General features: G+C 37.6%; 1 protein-coding gene across 3 annotated transcripts in view; it reads right to left on the bottom strand.

Moving 5' to 3' along the window:
* Positions 1-16,560, bottom strand: part of MYH11 (myosin heavy chain 11) — a 547,944-nt gene that overhangs the window by 372,819 nt on the left and 158,565 nt on the right. For all 3 annotated transcript variants that reach the window (XM_044089163.1, XM_044089164.1, XM_044089165.1), the window contains exon 4: positions 6,046-6,073. In XM_044089163.1, the coding sequence (XP_043945098.1) occupies positions 6,046-6,073 (28 nt within the window). The remainder of the gene's footprint in view (positions 1-6,045; positions 6,074-16,560) is intronic.

The raw sequence follows: 16,560 nt of genomic DNA, 5'->3' as shown, positions 1-16,560 counted from the left end.
ATACAGTAGTGGACATGAGTGCAATCATTAAATGGGTCACATGTTAGGCCACCTGTACAGTAAAGGTGAATAATTTGTGCATTCCATGCTCCACTTTAACACTAAAGCCACCAGGTGAACCTAGCCTTTGCCAGATGTCAGTCTGATGCTAGTGAAATCCTTCATCTTCTCACCATATAATGACAGCTGCTTTAGGTGTTTCCATTCCTACCCTACCCTGTTCCCTCACTGACACTCTGGTGATGTAGGACCATTTCCAGACCAAATCTTTGATGGCACAGATGATGACTTCTCTCTCTGCACTAGTGGGTGCCAACTGCAAGATCTTTAAAGTCTACCCCCACAGTGGCACATCTGAACCTGGAGACAGGTGTAATGTGTTATTCACAGCTAGCTCCTTTGTAGCTGATTGGAATCATCACACACAAACACACTTGCACATGTGTGTGCATGCGCAAGCACGCACACACACACACACACACACACACACACACACACACACAATTTATCAACAAATTTGGATACCTTAAAAAAAAAGGACAACAGATTACTGTGTACTTGTTTTACATCTGGACAGCTGGAATTACTTTATAGCAACTATTGCAGATGTTCTGATAGCTCAAACATGTTCGCGTGATGAATGAATACTGCCAACCTAGAGAAGGAGAACCATTGCTAGGTATTAATTTGTCCTTATAGTTCACATTTAGGACATTTTCCAGTTTGTTTTCCCTACATAAGGGTAAAGTATTGTCTTGGAAATGATGGAATGCATAACGATTACTGAATTTCATGTCAGAGGTTGGAAGAAATATGAGCCCCATGTTCTGTTTGTGTGCTAAAAGGTGCCAAAAGAGACAACAAACTATTTTCCATTCGGAATATTAACCTATGTAAGACACTTTGGTCCTGATATATAAATAATTAAGTTTGACAATGTAAGCATGTTAAACAAGGGCCTCAGGTCCTAGATCCTAGAATCTAAAGAGCAAGAGATAACTTACATGGAATACCTCAATGTAGTCTGGCAGCTGAACAGAAACAAACAAAAAAAAGTTTGGTACAACCCAGATGTTATTCAGAAAATGATAGATCGAATTTGGTTCTAAAATAGTAACCAAATGCCAAATAATGAAGACAGTGTAAGACAGTCTGTCAGGTAAGTGATATAGAGTTCCTTATGCTCAAAACATATTACAATGCATTTTAATGCCAAGTAGATAACAGTATACAATGCAGATTATGATAGGAACAAGTTAATTATTTATTTAATTAGTGGTGATGATGCTGGTCAGTTTAGGAAATACTTAAGAAAATGCCTGAAGTATTGCTTCATTCAGGCAGGCAGTGATCCACCAAATGGATTCCTGCTCAACACCGGGAAGCATACAATTCTTGACTGGGATCTTCCAATCAAACAAACAAACAAACAAACAAACAAACAAACAAACAAACCCTAAAGGCTTTCTAAAACAATTATGCTCTTTCCTATTCTGAGTGAACATTGCATTGTGGTAACCAAATTTCCAGACAAATAAATTAAATAGCAAGCCACCATTAGAACATTAAACATAAATTAATGGATAAATTTGTGGCTGTACATGCTACGGTCCTTTTACTACAGCACTGATTTGGTGATGTTTTGATCCTTTGTTCCCAAACCTTATCTAATAAGTTCCTCCTTCTTACGCCTATGACCAAGCACTATGTTTGAGTGCCTTTTTTGCTTTCCAATCTAATTCTCTCAGAACAGCCAGCAAGCTCTTAGAAATAATTTGTGACTTTGAAAGACTAGCCACAGTTCTTGAAAACATGTGATCTTTTCCTACTATTTTTTCATCCTATAATATCCTATGATATCTACATTCTCTGTCTCTATTTCTCTTTCTCTCTCTCTCTCTCTGGCCACCGATCTCTCTTGCTTCCTTCGGAAGACAGGCAGCATAATTTCAGTACACCAAAATGGACTTTATTCCACATTGTACACTATTCACCCCAGGTAACTTCAGCCATTCTTAAAAACACTAACAACAAAGAGTTTTAGATACAAACACTTGAACGTGTTTCTAATCAAAAATCAAAACTATGATTTTGCTACCATGACGTAAAGAAAGTGGATGCTTCCATGTTTATCCATGATTATCCATTATCTTTTCATCAAGTGTCCAGATTTACAGGTACCCTGGCATTTTCCTGAACCCTAACTCCCATTTTCTACCCACAATGACAAACTGTCATCCACTCTTACTGCTTTCTCTAGACTTCTAAGTTTATCATTCCTGGGGCCCACTGTATACTAGAGAAGACTCAACTAATACAAAAAGTTGCGTATACACTCCTGAGTATAATATGGATCTACTGAAAGTGCTAGCTTATCATTAGCTCATGACACACTTCCCTGCAGCCACTCTCTCATGTTGGAAAGTATCCTACCTCCCACTATCCCACTTCCCATGCACTACCACTAAACTAACTATCCCTTCCAGAACCCTAACCCTAACCCTAAAACCAACTCACAATCTCTTCTTAAACTTAAAATCTTTTTCCTAGCCGTAACTTTGAGCCAACCCCCATTTGTTCCCTAACCCTAGGTCTGATCCAACTTCTGATTGTTCCCTAAACCTAAAATATCCCTCCCCTCCCAAACCTAAAGCCCCCTTTCCATTCTCTTTCCTCACCAACCATCTCCATGATCAGACCTTGTTGACATCTGACCGCTATTGCAGCTGCTTCTCTGAACTCATATTCAAGTGTGAGCAGCTGCTTGGCCAGGAGAGTGGAAGGGAAAACAGCCAGTTGAGTCATGGCTCTGAGTTACTAGATTTCGAGCAGCTGGGGCTACAGCGGCTGTAAGGGTCTCATATTATATCTGCACTTTAAAGGATTTTGAAAAAAAAATTTTTTTTTGCTACAGTCTCCCAGGTGGGAGCACCTCTGCTCCACCCTTATTAAAGCAGGCTTTCACCCAGTGTACTTTATAACACCTATGTTCTCAAGCACTTTTATATATGGACTAATCTGTCTTGCCCATTGTGCCTTTCTTAAGTGGATATTTTTCTTTCTAACTATTTAGAAGGTGATTTTCTTCTGATAGTTGTTAGATATACAAACCAAAGCACTCTCTTGTTAGTAGCAATACAACATCTTATATTCAAGTACCAGATATATGGAATATCATACCACCCTCTATTAAAAACATACCAACTTTTCATTCACAGAATTAATATCATGTAAACACTTAGCCACTGCAAACACTTTACTCTCTACTGGAGTCTCAGAGATATATACTTTATAGGACTCGTTTTAAACTGCACGTTATGGTCTGAGTTGATTATCCTCAGGTTATGAGTGGATTATAGTATCCAATGATTACAACTGGATCTAATTTTGTTATATAAAAGCAACCTGTCCAAAAGATTAACTGGAGTGAAAATGTGGCTGATAGGAAAGCTTAAAAAATCATTCTTCTCAGTGTGTGGGGGTGGGGGTGGGGGGCTTCAACAGTCTTCATTCAAGACAACATACCTCCCTCACCCCTCCACTAAATGCAATCAGCTTCAATTTTGCTGCAGTTTTATTTTAAAATCTAAACCTCTGTCCATATTCTATCATCCAAGCTACCATTTGATCAGTTTTTTTTGTACCCAGCTAGTCTACACTTATTACAATTTAGTGACTTGTCTTCTTAGCAATATTTGTCATCTGTTTGTTTGGTCAGTTACATTATTATTGCCTTCAGAATACCTCTTCTCTGCTGTTGGGCTCCTTCTCTCAACATTTCTTACTTTTCTGTATTATTCCACCATCAATTTTAGATTTTTTTTAAGTTAAACATATTATAGTGCATTCTCTTCATTATTAAGTGTTGCATTTTGGGTGGCTGCGGTGGGGCAGCGGTTAGCATTGTCACCTCACAGCAAGAGGTTCTCTGGTTTGATCCTCAGTTGGGCTGCCTTCTGTGCAGAGTCTGCATGTCCTCCCTGTGGTCGCGTGGGTTTCCTCCCACATCCCAAAGACATGCTGTAGGTGGATTGGACACTCTAAATTAGCCCAGGCATGAGTACGTGCATGTGTGTGTCTTCTGTGGAAGGTTGGGTGCTGGGCTGGCAACTTGACACTGTAAAACCCCAGTGCCAATCATGAGCGGACAGGTGATCCGCTGTGGCAACCCCTAACCGAGAAACGTCGAAAGAAGAAGAAGATTAAGTGTTGCATTTTCTTTATAAGCATTTGCTTTTTTATGTTTAAATTATTGACTTTCTGTTGCAAGAACATAATGGCCAGAAAACAGCTTAACCTGTGTAGTCCACCTACCTGTTCAAGTAAATGCATAAATAAATGTATAAATAAATACATAAATAAATGTATAAAAAATACGCACTGATAGCTATTGCACATTTAAGTTTTGTTGGGCTATTGAACCTTAGACAGTAATAAAACTGCATTTGGTTCATAAATTCACAGGCAACTGAGCATCAGAGAATTAGCAGACTAGCCCAGAATATCAAATATCGACACCTATTTCTTGCCTTGATGAGGGTCAACTTCCTACCTCAAAGAGGTCATGCAGGATAGGCCTAGGGATAATTTGAGTGCGCATCCAATTTTCTAGGTTCGTTTTGAATACAGTTAGGTTTTAACTTTGTTTAATATGCAGTGGTAGTTGGTAGTTTATTCCATAGATGGGGAATATGCTGGGATAAGAAATTATCATGCCTGTATGTCCTATTAATTTGTTGGTGTTGATTTAAGTCCTTTGTACATGTGTTAGAGGAACCACTACTTCTGTGAAGATATAATAGGTATAGTAACATGATGTCTTTCATGGCCCAAAAGGCCAGACATAGATGAGTGTGGAGGAGTGTACAGGAAATGGAACAGTGGGTAGCCAGTTAGTCAGCTTAAGGCCTGTGATATTTTGGTAAGGAATCTCTGAAGTCTTTCCAGAAGAGTGATATGTTTTGATACATGCATACATATCAAAGGGGGCATTATATTTAATAATGAGTTGGGTAACAGATGAGTACAGTGGAAATAAAACTTCTTAGAATCTGGACCAGATGCCCTTGGTTATTAGTTGGTAGATAGGATTTTCTAACTACAGTGGAGATGTGATGATCAAAGGGTAGGGAGTCATCCACAAGGGTGTCTAGATCTCTAATGACAGTGTCATTCTTAAAGGGGGTGTCACCCATGCAATATACATAGGAATTATATAGTATGCTAATAAATATTTATTTTACCAAACTAGACAGCACTGTATTTATTGGCATTCAGTCTGAGGCTGTTATCCTTGTAAAATTGTTTGCATAATCTAGCTCTCACAGGAGTATCTTCATATTGGTAGAAATTTGAAAATCAGCACATAGTTTACAATTATCAGTTTTGTTAACCAGAGACTGTGGATATTGACATGTAGATCAAAGAAGTAAATGCAAAACAGAAGATGATTCGAAGTTTGATAAGCCCCACTTGTGGCATTTTTATTTTTCTGAGGTGCTGCCTACAAATTTAACATGTTCTATCCAAAGACAGACAACCAGTTTGCTATTACTATTACAAATGTTTCATTGCACAATTGCAGCAAGATAGTCCTGATTCATGTTGTTGTGTAACAACACACTCCTGAAGACGATTAAAATATATGAATTTACCTTATGCTTTGTCCTTCCTCAGGAGTGATTGTGTTACACAACAGCACACAGCTTATCAGTTATTACTCCTTAAAATGAATAAATAGGCATGGATTATTAACCTTTTTTGTCATTTCTCGTGTGGTATGCCTTGAGGTGTAGTTTCCAAACTTACTTATACAATGTGCATCAGTTTTACGACACTTTACATTAAGCAAATAACACACTTATCGAATATATTTAGAAATATATTATTTGCATTGTAAATGTCCTGCTAAAATTGGTTAATCAGATATTATAACTTTTTTGTTTATTGTATAAAAACATTTATTCAGAGTCAGTAATTATTCTTATAATATACTGGGTGTGGATATTGACCATAATGTGAATGATAAATAGAAGAATTACTCACGTGCATAGAATTGACTGGTCTTCTCGATCTGTAAAAAGAAAACCATACACATTCATTAAGGAGAAATTAAATGGTAAAATTATTTCTTGTTTCCAATATCTAACTGTGCTCCAGGGCAAAGATATGTATTATCATCTGTCAAATATTACCACAGCATATCATTCTTGTAAAAGCACTACCAAAGCTTCTTTCAGGTACCTTTAACTGTGTACAAAAAGCTATTCATAGGCCTTGTTTTCGTCTATTTTAGGTACTATTTGTTAATGCAGTGATTTGGTAGGCCCCTGTAAGTATACTGAAATGAATAGGTCACATGATAGTACAGTTACTGGACAGTATGTAAACATTTCACTGCAAGACGCTGCTTGGAAATAATTATGCTTTCAAATGAACGAAGAACTGCAAATGTAATCCATAACATTTGAAATTCTGTAAAGAGAAATGCTCTAATTTTGCATACCACAGGATATGTGTACAGAATATTGCAGTCATGATAAAACAGATAATAAATAAACATGGCAATATTGTGGCTACCTTAATATATTTAGGAATGTTCAAAATATCAGACTGTTAATCCTATTAACCATTATTATGGCCCTGTATATTAGTTACGTGTCTCCCCCTGAATAAGCAATGCATTGACAAATGTATTAGGATCTCTTAATTTACAAACAATACAAAATGAACACGCTAATACTGATTTGCTTTACAGTCAGGTAAACCACAACCACATGAACCCTAAAATATACAGTTCAATTCTTGCCTTGCAGATTGCCACACATTTAATTAAGTGTACCAAACTGAGCTGCTTCCCCTGTAACAAAGACATTCATTTCACCTAAGTTCTAGATGTTGTAACTAAAACTGCACCCTTATTTTAACCATTGGTATGATATATAACCACCATATAGCACATGGAGTGCTGTGATTAAGTTCCAGTACTGGGAAAAGACAAACTAGTTAAGTGCTTCTGTAGAGTGAGACCCAATCTTAACAATTGTTAAGCACCCACCCTAAGTCTTGTTCTAGGCACATTGAACTGACACTGCTGGCCAGCAAACAACAGCAGAACATTTTAAAATAGATTTGATTTTGTCTGCTGTCCATGTGAGTAATTTGCCCCTGACTTTGTCTCAAAACTTCTCTGTGACCATAGAAGTGTATGTTGCTCTGTATATGGTTTACAGCTTAGAAAGGCAGCAAAACACTCTGGGACAAACTTGGACTCCAATCGTACTTGACATGGATGCCAAGATTCACCATTTGAGCTTTGCTCTTGAGGTGACTTTCTTGGCATCCATGTCTCAAAAACATAATATGATTACATTTGGAGACCCCATCATAATCCTTTATCTAGTACATACCAGAAGAAACTTTTTGGGCTGACTATATCTAACTGTTTCAAACCAATGAATGACTAGATGATTAAACAAATACATAAAAGGGCAGGGACAAAGAAAAATGATGTGGGAAAAAGCTGCCTGAGAAATATACAAAGGAGAGCAAGAAGACTGATGAACTACAGCAGAGCGGGGTATGTTAGGTGCATATTTAAAACAATTGCCTAATGCTTATCTTGCTAGAAGCTCCATTGTACCTGACTGAGAGTGCTTCTTAAACAATCTGGAAATACAGAGCTGATATAAGTATAATTTTTGCACTTGCTCTAACTGTTCAGTGATTTTTTAACAGTACTGCACTCTTTTTATTTATTTGCTTGACTGAATTATTACTTATCTGTGTCTGCATTTATATATTTGCTTGACCTCTGTCTGAATTTTGTTTTTCTCCCACCCAATTGCTGTTGTGTTCTTAAACCTGATGGCTTTTGCAGTTGCCCACCCCTACTGTAAATTTGATCTGGGATACTCCTCCCAGTCCCATCTCATTAGCTCATAATACCTAATATAGAGAGATCACTTAACCTTGCATTATGTTCTGTTCCTCCTCTCTCCCTTTCCACTTTACTTTAAAAAAACACTTTTTTCATCTGCTTTTACTGTATTTGTGCTTCCTCCTCCTCCTACTCTGTTACTTCATCTTACTTTTTCTGCTATTTGCTGCTTTTTCTCCAAAGTATTCAATTGCATCTTTTCTGCTTGTTTATAACCTGTTTAAATTGTTAAGTGTTATTCTAAGCCTCTTAGTTTTGGTTTAAGCACTTGGGCTTTGGGCTTACTCCTTAGCTCTCCTTGGCCTTTCTACCTCAGATTCTGACAAATATGGATGGACAATTTCCTACAGTTTCTCCTGCCAGTCTGATTGATATGGGCATCCTGAGACAGTGGGGCAACTACCTCATGTACATGGACAACCATCTACTACAACCACCTAGGAACACAATTTGAGAGAGATGCAATTACATTAGGAACCTAGAGTCTATGCTCTCTCCCTCACAAGCCAGTATATCTGGCAGTGAGAAGGTTGTTAACACAATCACTACACCTGAAACACCACCCACACCTACACAACACACACCCACATATGTGGAGGTCCTCAACAAAAACATACCCAAACAAAGAGACCTCCAAGAAAAAACACACATGACCTTCACAACCCTCCACATCACATACCATGCATAGTCCACACACCTGTGTCTTACAGCCACTAAGGTTTAACCATTAACTCAACATATTAGTCATAGGAGATTCTCAAAGGTTATCTCAAGTGTGAGGAATGAATTAGATTTGTTAACTTCTGTTATACTTATAGTGCTTTAAAAGTACCATTTCATATCTGGACTGAGTCTGGCCTATTCATTCATCATGCAACATGCAAATATGGCAATAAGTATCCAGCTGTAACATTGTTTTCTCAAAAGATATAGCTCTAAAGTGTTTTACTTCTATTCTTAATGCTCAAAACTATCCAATTAATGTCCATTTCTTGAATCAGTCTTTGAATTGTCACGTAAAGCCTGTATTTCCTTACTTCATGTAATAGCCAGAGTCATAACTACCCTTTCCTCTTGTCCCTTGTACAGTTCCTTGATCTGTTGCCCTGACAACTCAAAAAAAAAATCCTCTTTTGTTGAGGACCAAAGTCAAAGCAAGTCTAAAGGTTGCAACTGTTGCAAGCCACTTGCTATAAATGTATCAAGCTGCTTAACACATTTGGTTTGAATACCACACAGGAAGTGCTTCAGTGGTGATCACAAATACAATACAGGCATTTGTTTCTGAATGTTGGTACTGAAATCCTGCCCCATCAGCATCTGCTGATCAAACAGTATTACAAAGGCATCACAAGTCATCTTATACTATATATAAATATAATATAGTGATTAGTCCAGAACTTGTAAACCATATCTACAAGCATGGATAGTTTTTACAATGAAGATGAAGTTCTGCATACATTTTTCAAGCAAGATTTAATTCAAGATTTCCATAACACCAATGATAACACCTTGCTTTTTTATCATATTTATTACAAATACATAAATTAAATCCCCAAGCTGACACAAAGCAGTACTGCAAATTGTTATGCCTAGGAGATAGTTGAACCACTTACAGTCTCGGACATCATTCATTATTTGGTGTCTTTGTAAACCAATAATAATAAATGCCCAAATACTCTTAACTATACAACAGCTCCAAAATATATGTAATAATTCAGCTGCTGAACAGTATTTACATATAGTACTCAAAGACTTGGGTATTATTGTATTTACATATAAGACATAGGTATTATTGTATTTACATATAATACACAAAGACTTGGGTATTACTGAATTTACATATTTACATACTGTATACTACACACAGACTTAGGTATTATTGTATTTATATATAGTACACAAAGACTTGGGTATTACTGTATTTACATATAAGACATAGGTATTATTGTATTTACATACTGTATACTACACACAGACTTAGGTATTATTGTATTTATATATAGTACACAAAGACTTGGGTATTTTGCTCATATAGCCACTGATTTATGGGATAATGGGAGGGCATTATGAAGTAACACGACTTGATGATATATGCATTTGAAATATGGAAACATTTTATTTACAGTCTGACAGATATTTTCCAAATTTGGAAAGATGCATATATCTTTAAAAGGTGTAACCAAGTATGTGCATTGGAATAGTATTTAATGCTTCCTTTGTTGCGTAGAAAGGAAAGAAAATGTTTTTCCATGGCATATTCCAACCAGACTGAGACAAAGTTAGGTGTTTTACTATTACCCTTAAATAGTGGGGGGCATTAGCACTGCCACCTAATTAGGTTTAGTAATGAGTAAGGCCAACAATAATAACCTTATTTAGTTAACATAATTTTGATATGATATGGATTATCACTAAAGTGAAATAAATGCATCTTTTCTACCCCTGGAAATCTGGAGTTGCAAGTTTCTGCATCACTGGTAATATATGGATTATCTAATAATACATCCATAACAAGAAACCAATGAATAAATTAGTTTTATCAACAGAATATGAAGATTTAAATTTAGTAGGCTAAGTGCCCTGTTGGTTAACTAGACAAGGGGGAATTGTTAGTAGATCAATACAGGGTACTGGCTCCCAGCCATATCATGGCAGAATAAAACAGATTGGTAAGATAATGAAGAACTGAGGTAGCAAGAATAGGGTTACCCTCCTGGGTGATTTGAATTGGATGAAGATGTTAGGAGACTGCAGGCTCTTAGACCACTGGGTGTTCACCCAAGTAGTGCAGGCCTGTAACAAAAAGGGCAGAGTTGTGACTGTGGTCTTAACCAGGGTGAGTACTGGGGATGTCCAGGTGAAGGTGCTGATAGCCGAACAGTGCTCATGTTACTGTGTGGCATAGAGTAGGAAACAGGTCAGTAATCAAATGATGTGAGGTTTCGGAGGTGGAATTATGCTGAACTGGAGAACAAGGACAAACATGATCCAGGGCTCTAAAGGCAAATAAAAGGGTGAACCAGCTTTGAAAAATAGGTCAGGGATGGAGCAATCAGTGCTGTGAAGAAGTGTTTGATGATGAGGCATAAAGGAAAATGAGGAGAAGGCTGGTGAGGCTATTTAGGAATCTATGGCTAGCAAATACGGCAAATGACAGCGCATGCAAAAGGAGGAGTGCAGGTTGTTGGGAAATGGAGGAGGTGCAGAGTACAGTGGCAAGCAGAATGATGACAAAACAGTTGAGGGCAATAAAGGTGCAAGTCAGAAGGGTGTTGGCAGAAGGGGTCAAAAAGAATAACACAGGCTTTTTGTTAAGTATATAGTTGAAACAAGGAAAGGAGGGGCAGACCTGGCCAGGCTGACTAAATATGGCTTGGGGAGTCATGGAAGACAGAGAAAAACTAGAGGCACTGTATAAGTACATCACCACTGTGTTAACGGTGGAAGGACCTGTGAGGGTTTGAGTGCTGCTAGATCCTCTAATGGAGGTCATTAACAGAGTACTGGCCAGTGTGGAAATATCTGAGGGTTGGTAGACCAAGAGAAGTAATCTAGCCTAAAAGTCGCAGCAGGGAACATCATGGAGAGAATCCTGAAGGGGATGTTGGCTGTTTTCCTAAAGATAGACAGTGTTTAGGACAGCAACAAATATGGGTTCATAGTCAGAAGGAGTGGTCAAGTAAACTTAACCCAGTTTTATGAAAAGGTTACAGGAAACTTGACATAGAGGTGTGAGAAGACCCAGTCTGTCTTGACTTCTTGAAGGTCTTTGGCTCACCTTAACATATCTGGCTGGCAGGAAAGTCACAAGGCTTCATGGCAGCATAAATGCCGAGGAAACTGAGGATAACACATTTGAAAGTTAAGGCACACATTGTTGTGGCAAGTAACAAAATAAGAGAAGTTACTAGTGGAGTACCTTAGGGGTTGATATCAGGCCTAGCACTATATGTAAAAGAACACAGAACAGTATTAATCTTGTTGCAGTTGACAAAAGGATAGGTGCAATAATGGAGGATGTGGGTAGGTAGTCTGTGTGGACATTTGCAGTAATGGAGAATGTGGGGTGGTAGAGTCTGTGTGGACATGTGCAGTAATGGAGGATGTGGGGACGTAGAGTCTGGTGGACATGTGCAGTAATGGAGAATGTGGGGTGGTAGAGTCTGTGTGCCCATGTGGTCTAATGGAGGATGTGGGGAGGTAGAGTCTGTGTGGACATATGTAGTAATGGAGAAAGCGGGGAGATGGAATCTCTGTGAAAGTACTTAAAAATGTTGATGAAGTTAGCAGAAAGATGGCAGTTATGGTTATCTATAGAAAAATGCAAAATACTGCACTTGGACCATGGCAGTGGTATACATTATCTGCTAGAGGAAGTCAAAATAATTGGAAACAAGCAGGAAGAGAGTCTGGGTTTTTTATTACAAGTGGACTGCACCTCTAGCAGCTGAGTGAAAGGATTACAACAACAGCAAACAGACTGATGGGAATACAGTTAGGAGAGTGGACTCCAAACATAAAGAAGAAATGGTTGATGGTGAGTGTCCCAAGGGCAGTAGATTACAGAAGCAAAGAAGTAATCATTGATGGTGGGGGTTATCTTTAAGGCAATGGACTCTAGAAGCAATTAAGTAACACTTCCACTCCACCACATCTTAATGAGGTCACGCCATGGCTACTATGATGTTCATTTCTGGAGGTTATACAAAGACATGGACATTGGGTTGTTTATAGGACTCCACAGGAAAGCTACCAGAATGTCATGTACTACTGAAGGAAAAATGTATAGACATAAAGTAAAGGTGCTAAAGGTCCACCAACTAGAGACCAATACAGATATCAGACACATGGTTTAGGCACAGAAGATCATATTCGGGAGAAGCTGGTTTTCTAAACAGAAGAAGCAGATGGGGAGGGGCACAAGCAGCAGATTGTAGGCATCAGATACTCCAAGGGTCTGAGTAATATTTCTTCACTGAAAGAGTTGTAGCCATCTAGAATGGACTACCAGAATGGGTAGTGGAGAAGGGAATCATTGTAGGAATTTGAGACAGTATGTGGCAGGTCTTGAAAGGGTGAGGTAGAAGGGAAGGATGAATCAGAACTAGAACAGAAAATGCAATTGCAGGGTAAAGAGGCTGTCTCTTGCCATGAAACAGATGCTGTATAACACTATATGCTTCTGGCAGTTACGTACCAACAAAAGAGAAAAATAATAATAATAGAAGTTATGCAGTAAATGTCTAAAGGAACCAATTGACAAAACTTTGGTAAAGCGCAGAAACATCTACACAAATGAGTTTGCAAACCTCTTTTTTATCTAGGCATCATGGGAGGTGTGCAAATTTCCATGAAGAACCAAACGTGTTTCAGAACATTAACTAAGGAGTGCACAGCGGCACATAGTTCTTACAAAAGTGAGAGCGACTGCAGAAAAATGAAGATGGTTCCGTTCTGAAGAGAGAAATAAAACTTCATAAATAATTAATTATGATGAGTGAATGTATTAAAGAGGGGAAGCCAATGCCCTGACTATTGCTTTAATCCCACTTCAGTGCTTGTGTCTGTGGGATTCGTGCTCACCTCAGGCTGCCTTAATTTCTTTGCTGTTTTTTCCTCTGTATAAATTTCAGTAGTCCATCTTATCTTCACCCTGCATCCATGACAGTTATCTTTCATAACCTTGTCTTTGTGAGGACCGTGATGATATAACACTATTTAAATGAATCTGCTTATAGCCTCTAGAGGGTCTCATCCCTTAAGCATATTTTGTCAGACATAGCTCTATGTCTTTCCTCTATAAATCTGAATGAACTTGTATCCTTCAGTCCTTCAGTCCCATCTTGCAATCTTATTCTCATATCTGCCATGCTATTACTAAATTGTCTTTGTCACTCACTTTACTGTTTCACTTGTGTTTGAATTTCTGTGTACCTACAGTTAGATCTGGTTGTCATACTGTTGTTACATGCAACAGATAATTTGAAACAGGAAATCAAGTGATTTTTTTTTACTTAATATTGATATATCTCTCAAAGAATTTCTCACTAATGCATGGCTATGCCCATACACCTCACCTGTATGATCTATATTAACAAATGTGTTACATTGTTACTAACCTCTCACTAATGCATGGCTATGCCCATACACCTCATCTGTATGATCTATATTAGCAGATATGTTACATTGTTACTAACCTCTCACTAACTCATAGCTATGCCCATACACCTCACCTGTATGATCTATATTAACAAATATGTTACATTGTTACTAACCTCTCACTAACTCATAGCTATGCCCATACACCTCACCTGTATGATCTATATTAACAAATATGTTACCTTGTTACTAACCTCTCACTAACTCATAGCTATGCCCATACACCTCACCTGTATGATCTATATTAACAAATATGTTACATTGTTACTAACCTCTCACTAACTCATAGCTATACCCATACACATCACCTGTATGATCTATATTAACAAATATGTTACATTGTTACTAACCTCTCACTAACTCATAGCTATGCCCATACACCTCACCTGTATGATCTATATTAACAAATATGTTACCTTGTTACTAACCTCTCACTAACTCATAGCTATGCCCATACACCTCACCTGTATGATCAATATTAACAAATATGTTACATTGTTACTAACCTCTCACTAACTCATAGCTATGCCCATACACCTCACCTGTATGATCTATATTAACAAATATGTTACATTGTTACTAACCTCTCACTAACTCATAGCTATGCCCATACACCTCACCTGTATGATATATATTAACAAATATGTTACATTGTTACTAACCTCTCACTAATGCATGGCTATGCCCATACACCTCACCTGTATGATCTATATTAACAAATATGTTACATTGTTACTAACCTAACCTCCCATCATATTATCTGTATCTTTCAACACCTGCCCTCTCCCCAGTCTTAAGGTAGACTTGTATATTTTTATTTCCTAGCATAGTTGACGATGCTTCTAATACATTTTAGATACCGATTGCCATATTTAATCATCATTTATTTATTTATTTTTATTTTTACATCACTGGTGTCTCCTCATGCTTCATTGTATCCTATGTATTCCACAAACTATATGTATATATGCTTTTTTAATTACATTTGTACTAATGTTTTATTTGATGTTATTTGACTCTCTGGAGCTTTTCTCTTTGGGCCTCTGCTAAAAATGGGTGTTTACTACCCAGTTGGACTTTCCCGATAAATGCCAATAAATATAAATAAATAAATAAACACATTTTTTCCTTATAAGACACAAAGGAACAAAACAAACAGTTTTGGATAAGTCATGCGTAAATGCAGCTGAAAGCTAACTTTAAAAAAAGGAGACAAGTACCCAAAGTGATGGATTGTTCTTATGTCACAGTCTACTAGACATGCTGAGATACAATGAGCAACTTAAATTAAGGACGACTACAGCAGCAATATTGTAAAGTAAGCCAGAGAAAGTATTCCTTGTAAACAAAACTTTCCAGGTTAGACAAAGGAGGAGGTAAGAAAATTCTGTAGATGAACTCTACATCACTGTGGCCCATTAATTTAAAAGAACTATAGGATGACAGGCTGCGAATTCAAGATTCCTAAGAATTCACTATGCCATGTGAGTTTCAGTCCATGGATGTACACAGAACATTTTCAGACTGTGAAGGACATTTTTAGTATTGGCCATGAAATGGTACATAGTCTAGATATTTTTTTTTGGGTGAGGATTTGGTTATTTGCAGACAACAAATCTTTGTTGCAAGCTTTGCCTTGAACGGTAAAATCAAAAATAGTGTCTAAAATAAGTAAACACAGTGGACAGCGCTTGCTAAGCTCTGTGGAGTGATTTATAAAGAAAACTTCAGATATTTAGCCAGGTTCATGTAGTCAGTCAGAGGCTGTCTTTTCCATCTTTGGTCATTTTTGTGGCAAAATAAATATACTAATAAACTTTCTGGAAAGGAAAATGCACAGGGTGGATTTCTTGAGGTCACAGCCTTTTGTTCCTTGCGTCAGTAAAAAAGTACAGGTTAACGCCCCCTAACATTAATTCATATGAAATCAGTCTTTAATTTTTTATTATGCCTTTATTAATTAACTATTGTAAATAAATGTATGTCTACAGCAATTTTATTCTTAGCAATCTTCCAGACCACCAAGTGAGAATGCTATGCTTCCTATAAAGGAATATAGAGAACTCACAGAACATACCATCATAGTAACTCAGAGGGAATAGCCCCCTGCCTAACTGACCTGTTGCAGTATGCAGATAACCTTTATGAACTCACTCATCTCAAAAGTTATTCCATACCTTCAGAAGTATCGCTATAGAAGTCCATTTCATTAGCAACATAAAATGGTGGTTCCTGGATTTGGCACTTTCCCATAAAGGAATTCCATATGTTTTCTAATATAAAATTTAGTCCCATCATAGAAGGCATTCTTCATCTTGCTTTTTCATTCCTTTTATGTTGTACTGTTTCAGTCCTCTCTGTTTGAATCCGGTGAACCCAGAGTACATCCCCCCTCATCAGTCTCTAATGTTCATCACACTTTATGTATCTTTTCTTTTGCAGCATCTCCAGGCCTTCCA

This window comes from Protopterus annectens, chromosome 12.part0 (assembly GCF_019279795.1).
Source record: "Protopterus annectens isolate FY-2018-M chromosome 12.part0, PAN1.0, whole genome shotgun sequence".
NCBI classification, from domain to species: Eukaryota; Metazoa; Chordata; order Ceratodontiformes; family Protopteridae; genus Protopterus; species Protopterus annectens.
Note: the sequence above shows the minus strand (reverse complement) of the source record. Positions and strands in the feature narration are given on the sequence as shown.